The 7,215-nt window shown below is 40.6% G+C and overlaps 1 protein-coding gene across 7 annotated transcripts in view; it reads left to right on the forward strand.

Annotated features, from left to right (window-relative positions):
- The first annotated feature begins 4,510 nt into the window (after window positions 1-4,510).
- LOC102242845 (ceruloplasmin) overlaps window positions 4,511-7,215 on the forward strand; it is a 100,215-nt gene continuing 97,510 nt past the window's right edge. For 6 of the 7 annotated variants that reach the window (XM_014537452.1, XM_014537453.1, XM_014537451.1 and 3 more), the window contains exon 1: window positions 4,511-4,901. In XM_014537452.1, coding sequence (XP_014392938.1) covers window positions 4,756-4,901 — 146 coding nt within the window. In that variant the 5' untranslated portion in view covers window positions 4,511-4,755. The remainder of the gene's footprint in view (window positions 4,902-7,215) is intronic. The other variant, XM_005863482.2, reaches the window with a different exon arrangement.

Consider the following 7,215-nt stretch of genomic DNA (forward strand, 5'->3'; position numbering starts at 1 on the left):
CCCCCGAGTGCACAAATTTTTGTGCACCGGGCCTCTAGTATACTAATAATTCTATCAGCTATGTGACAAGCACTATGCTAAGTGCCTGGGATTCAATACAAAACAAGGCATAATCATTAGCCCTAAGGAGGCCCAGTCTAATTGAGGAGACAGTCACATAAACAGATAATACTGATATAAAATTATCAATCATGTTTTTTATTTTTAATATTTTATGATGCTTTGGCGGGCCTTGCTATCTAGGGAGAGACTGCCCCTCCCAGACTAGTTAATTCCTAGAGATAGTTAACCACCTGTAGGTAAACCAGGCTTTCATATGCTAATCAACCAATCAAAAGTCCATACCCCCCGGCCCTGGCTGAGTGGCTCAGTTGGTTGGAGCTTCTTCATCCAGTATAACAAAAGTTTGCGGGTTTGATTCCTGGTCAGGGCATATACCTAGGTTGCAGGTTCAGTCCTCAGCTGGGGTGCATACAGGAGGCAGCTGACTGACGTTTCTCTTTCACATCAATGTTTCTCTCTTCCTTCCTCTCTCTCTCTAAAATTAATGAAAACATATCATCGGGTGAGGATTTAAAAAAAAAAAAAGTCCATACCCCCAACTGCCTCTTTTATCTAACTCTCACACACCAATCTACTATTTCCCCTACCCTAATCAACCAAAGCCAAATACCAGACAACTAGAGACAGTTCCTATGCCCCCAAACCTGTTGGAATTATTATTATTATGTTGTTGTTGTTGTTGTTGTTGTTAATCCTCACCCAAGGATATTTTTTCCATTGATTTTTAGAGAGAGCGAAGGGAGGAGGAGGAAGAGAGGGGAAGAGAGAGAGAGAGGAGAGAGAGAGAGAGAGAGAGAGAGAGAGAGATGTGAGGAGACACATTGATTGCTTACCTCCCATACACGCCCTAACCAGGGCCGGAATTGAACCTGTGACCCTTTGGTGCATGGGCCAATGCTCTAACTATTGGGTAACACTGGCCAGGGCTGGAATTACTAAAACTAGCCAATCCTAACCATGTTTACTCTTCCCTGCCTAGCCTTTCTTGCAGAAACCCCAATAAAATTTGTGGCCTTTGCATCCTGCTGGCTTCTACTTCTGCCTCCTAAAAAAATCTGGTGCTTCCTCATGTGGCCCTGCATGACATGTGTGCCTCTTCTTTCTAGGAAAACTGCAAGTGACAACAATGGCTTTGGCCTCTTCATGTCATCACTCAGTCACCTTTTATAAATTAAGACCTGGCACAAATCAAAGTGCTAAGTGCTATGCAGAGTGGACTACCCCAGAACAGTGGTATAGAAGCAAGAGATAATGAGGTTAGGGATGACAAGGGAGGAAAGTCATACATTGAAGTTCTATGCAATCAAGCTTCAGGTATAAGTTAGTCTTTAATCTTTTGTAAAAATAATTCTAGTATTGTACTTCTTTTCCATTGTTAATACATCATATGTTTTGATTTCCACTTCATTCAAGATTGTGAGAGAACAAAATTGAAGAAGTAATTGGAATCCATATTCCATTTTTTAAAAATCCCCTTTCCCATAGAACTATAGATGTCAACACTAGCAGGCTGTCTTTGGCTGAATTAGAGTTTGAGCTTCCTCTCTTCCCCTGCTTGTGACCCCTCTGCATGCCAGGAAATGATGAGTAAGGCCTTGACCCATTCATGGGCAACCAAAGGGGTGGAGATAATGATGACATTATCTGTGTCATCATTCTCTAAATAATCATGAACTGGACAGTCGCATTGTGCAAGGTCAATTCAGTGGATTCATTATCAAAGTTCTATACGTGACCACACTCACCCGTAATTACAGTTACACAATTTTCTGTGAAAAAGATAGCAATGTGGTGATCTGACTGGCCCTGGACAAAATGACCTGCTATTTCATACTAGTGTCTCCCTCTCACAAAGGGAAAGACAGTCCTTGCTGGTTTGTTCTTAATAATTCTGATGTTGTGGAGGAGGAATAATGGAGGTAATTTGCATCTTGCCCAACAGAAATAAAGCTGATATTCTGTAAGGACGACTGCTTCTTTGATTTTAACCATTATCAACCCCAGAATCTTGATTGCTAAATGCAGATAAATCTCGCCTATACCAGGAATCTTTAAGATGACAAGAAAAAAAATTGTGGACAATGATTAAAACATTGTTATGTAACCCAGGTTACTAAACTGTTAACTTAAGCATATAGTAATTATTTATAACAAACCTGGGGCTCTGAGGTAAAGACCTGACAGACAGCTAAGAGGCTGGCTGTTGGTCTAATCTAGATTCCTCTCCTCTATTATTTCTTGCAATGCTATGAGTCCCTGAGCTGCTCCTGGTGGCTCCTGCCTTCTATGCTGGTTGTGAGCATTGTTTTGAACACAGAAATTCTCAACAGCAACATTGTTCAAAGTTCACCTTTAGGTACTAACTCTGGACTCACCATAAAGAGGTTTGTAATGTTAAAGGTAGCCTTTCCTTTAGGGCAGTGGTCGGCAAACTGTGGCTCGAGAGCCACATGCAGCTCTTTGGCCCCTTGAGTGTGGCCACGAAGTTTCAATCACACTGTACGTGCGCGCCCGCACGTAGTATTTTGTGGAAGAGCCACACTCAAGGGGCCGCAGTTTGCCGACCACTGCTTTAGGGAAACTGACCTTTAGGCCACTTCACAATGGACATTCCACTTGCTAAGACCATTATCTCTCCCCTCCAGAGTTTCCCAGAATCCGCAACTCCTCAGAGAATTCCCCTCCCAGAAAAAGCCCTCCTAGAGTCCTTTAAAAACCTCTGACTCCCCATCTTTGGGTGCAGGAGCCATTTTGGGGCTCAGCCCATCTGGGTTTCCAGATGACCTAATAAATTCCTAATTCTTTACCCTTTTGGCCTCGTGCATTCCTCCTTCAGAGACCCTAACAGTGAGGGAGCTGCACATGTACATCCTGAAGCCCTCGGGCACAATCCGAGCAGTCGTTAGGGCAGAATCTGATGGAAGGAGTGACTGCAGGGATTGTAGCTGTGCACTGATCACCATCCTTTCTACCCACAGTGCTGAGCTGGAGCATAGAGTAGAGAATGTGAAAGGAGGTGCCCAGAAATCTGCTGGCTCAAACAAGTGGTTCCATGCCAATTTGAAACAAGTACCCCCTCCCTCTGGACTGCTGGAAGATGCCTTGTCTGTGTGGACCAATTTTTAATTTTATTTTATTTTCAAATTCTTATTGATTTATTGAGGTGACATTGGTTAATAAAATTACATAGATTTCAAGTGTACAATTCTATATTTTTAAGAAGAACAGCATCTTGCAAGGCACAGAGCTTGACCAGTGAAGTTTGGGCAAGATTTTGGCCCCACTCAAGTCCTTTCAGTGGGCAGGACATTCTGGGTGGTACTGTGACTCAGTTTTCTGTATCAGAACAATTAGTTAAGATGATTACTAGCTGGTGAACAGAAATCCCCACTCTGTACCTTAACGAGGATCATTTCAATGGATTTACAACAGGCCTCTGAGATTTACAGATGAGGAAACTGAGGCTCTGATCAGTATCTTCTCCGAGGTCAAGTGGTTCCCATCAGATTTTTATCTTCATCCTGCTGTTTTCATTATTCTTCCCTGATTTACTTTTCTCCATAACCCTTGCCGCTAATTCTCGGTCTTTCACTCTTTATTTGTATACTATCCATCTCTGTCAAGTGCAATGTAAGTTGAGAAGGGTAGAGGTTCACTGTTTTGTCCCCAGTGCTTAGCAATGGCCTGCACAGCAATGCTAATTGAATGAATTGTTTGAAAACCAGGGTACTTTCTCTTATCCCAATCTCTTTACACAACTCTTGGCAAATACTCCCACTGCTGTATTCTAGAGGCAAAGGTTATATCAGCACAAAATGTGCACTGTTATGTTCAGGATTCTCTTCAGCTAAGAAAAAAAAAACTACCTTATATTTTTAGACAAATATGTCATGACAAAAGACAGGATTTTTTTTTTAAAGTATTTACCCCAAAATGCATGTCCATGTCAAAGACAGAAATCCCACATTAATAAACTGGGCACTTTCTAGTATTTACTAAGACCAACCTTCACTTTTGAAGACAGGTTGATTTATGTCTGATTTCTTTGATGATCAAACAGAATTATCAAGCCCATTATGCTCTGACACTGATTGTTGACAGCAATACAGAATAATCTGTAAACTTTCTATGTAGATATGTCCAGAGCCTACAAAATAAACAAATCCTTCAAAATAAATTTTTTAGTTTTGGCTACTTAAATTTGGCATGATAAAGATCATATTTCATATCATAAAGTTGCAATTAAATATTGTTAGGCTTTTCAAACGTAAAGAGCACATGTTTTGATCCACTTTGCATACTTTTCATCCTGGTTGATGAAAAGTGCAGAGTGTTCAGGGCATTGTACTGTGGTGCCTTGTGGAGGAACAAAAGGAGCATTTAGAGGTGATCTCTGCCCTCCTGGAATTTACACAGTGAGTGGAAGAGGCACAGACTTATGCACACTCTAGTCACCCAGCAATAGCTGTTGACTTTTTATGTGTAATCAGAGAAGCTTGGCAATGGAAAACAATTTTTTTCTGGGTTTACGAGAACTGAACGAAAGTGGAAAATGTTATTTGCTTTAACGAAACACTTTACTCTTATGCAACATTAAATTGTGTCAATCAAGCAAATGAAGGGAGAAGCCTTACTTATAAAAGTGCCTGCTCCTGGTTTCACTTCACTACTTCGGACTCCAAGAGAGAAAAAATGAAGACTTTGTTGCTGGGTATTTTTCTTTTTTTACATAGTACCACAGCCGGGGCAAAAGAAAAGCATTATTACATTGGAATTATTGAAACAACTTGGAATTATGCCTCTGACAATGGGGAAAAGAAACTTATTTCCGTTGACACGTAAGTCACTATTTTTATTGCTAATTATCCATTTAAAAATAAAACCAATAAGATGAAATATTTATTTAATTTGTTATATACAGAAACTGAAAAATGTGGACTTAAAACCCAAGACACTTAATAAATGTCCTTGAAATTCTTGGGTTGTTTGTTTGTTTTGTTTGTTTTGAGAGTCTGCCCTACTCACACCCCTTGGTCCTGGGAGCTTCAGGCTTCTTAGGACCTCCACAGGTTGTTATTGCATCTCCCATCAGGACTCAGTCCTCTTGTTTGTTTATGCAGACATTTGTGAATTTAAATAATGACTGTACAATGTTATGTTTATTATACACCATTTATTGATTATCATTGGTAAGGATAAAATTTTTCATGCTTTAAAAACATCATTTATAGAAATAAAATACAAGTTTAACAAATACGACCGTGCCTAATATTTGTTGGATGACTGGACAGTTAACTGATCTCTCTCAGCTTCAGCATCCTAATCTGTAAGATGGAGAAAACAAGAAAACCTAAAAAGGTTGTTTGAAGAGTGGGTGCTTATAAAGTTCTCAATATAGTGCTTGGTACATAATACAGGTGCAAAAATATCGATTATTATATTTTTGCACATGTATCATGTGAAAAACTCTTATGTACTTAACTGTGTTTATGTTTCAGTTGAAAGCCCTCTTATTTCCAGCAATAGTTACTATACACAAAAACAAGAGTATAGTTCTTCTTGAAGTTTGTGTAATGGAAATTTACTTGTGCTAAGGTCCTCACTTTTTTTTTTTTTTAAATCCTCACCCAGGGATATGTTTTTCTATTGATTCTAGAGAGAGAGGAAGGGAGAGAGAGAGAGAGAGAGAGAGAGAGAGAGAGAGAGAGAGAGAGAGAAATATCAATGTGAGAGAGAAGCATCAATCGGTTGCCTCCTGGGAATTGAACCCGAAACCTGGGTATGTGCCCTGACTGAAAATTGAACCCCAAGACCCTTCAGTGCTCAAGAGGATGCTCTAACCAACTGAGCCTCACTAGCCAGGACTAAGTTCCTCACTTTTAATAATGCTAATAAACATTTGCCACCAAATTGAAATATTGCATTGAAAGGCAATGTTCAATACATTTAAAAAAGTATTTTAATGGTAATAAAGCACATGTTATTCCAATGATCATCAGATTGAGCTAGGATTGTATCTTTAAAAAATGCAATTTTGGCTCAGTGGATAGAGCGTCGGCCCTTGGACTGAAAGATCAGGGTTCAATTCCGGTCAAGGGCACATCCCTCGGTTGCAGGCTCGATCCCTGCAGAAGGCAATCAATGTGTCTCTCTCACATTGGTGTTTCTCTCTCTCTCTCTCTTTCTGTCTTTCCCCCCTCCCTTCCACTCTCTAGAAATCAATGGAAAAATATCGTTGGGTTAGGATTAACAACAAAAGCTAAACAAGTATGTCAAATTTCATAATTGTTCCCTGTTGATGGGCATATACTATTCTTAATTTTATGTATGTTTGAAATTTTTCACAGTAAAAAATAAATGCACAGATGATAATACTATTAATTGTTATAATTAATTTAGTAATATACAGTAAGGATAGTTTCTGGCCTAAAAATAACTCATCCTATATAATAAAAGCCTAAGATGCAAATCAACTGAAGGGCAGAATGAAGGGTGGAACGACGGTCACTATGATGTGCACTGACCACCAGGAGGCAGATGCTCAATGCACGAGCTGCCCCCAGCCTGCAGGCCCCAGCCCAGCCAAGGTGGGTGCCAGTGAGGGGGCTGATCGCCCCACCAGTTGCCCCACAGATCGCCCTGATTGCCGGCCAGGCCTAGGTACCCTACCCATGTATGAATTTCATGCATCAGGCCTCTGGTTGTAAATAAAACTAATACATCTTGCAATTATTTTTTTAAACCTGGTTTTGAGGTAGTTTCTCTTCTTAAGAGCATGACATATTTTCATAGTTTCACCAAAACCATTGTTTTATATGGATTCAGTATTATTTCCCCTGATTAAATATAATGTAAATCATATGCATTTGGGGGAAAAACCAGGCACATAAAAAAAATCAAATACATTTGTAAAAAAAGGTACTTTCCTGCTCCATATTCCCAACCACCATCCTTTTCCCATTATCTATAATAATAAAAGGCCAAAAGCATGACGATCGGAACGACCAATGACCGGTCGCCCACTGGGCCAGCCCCTCCCCTCCCCCCGCCGGCAGTGCAGCGGCGCCCGCACCAGGTGGAGGCAGGAGAGTGCGTCCCGCACCCCACCGGCTACTCAGACCCTGGCGCCCAGGCCATGGATGCCAGCGCTTT

Source organism: Myotis brandtii, unplaced genomic scaffold, assembly GCF_000412655.1.
Source record: "Myotis brandtii unplaced genomic scaffold, ASM41265v1 scaffold179, whole genome shotgun sequence".
Classification (NCBI taxonomy): Eukaryota; Metazoa; Chordata; class Mammalia; order Chiroptera; family Vespertilionidae; genus Myotis; species Myotis brandtii.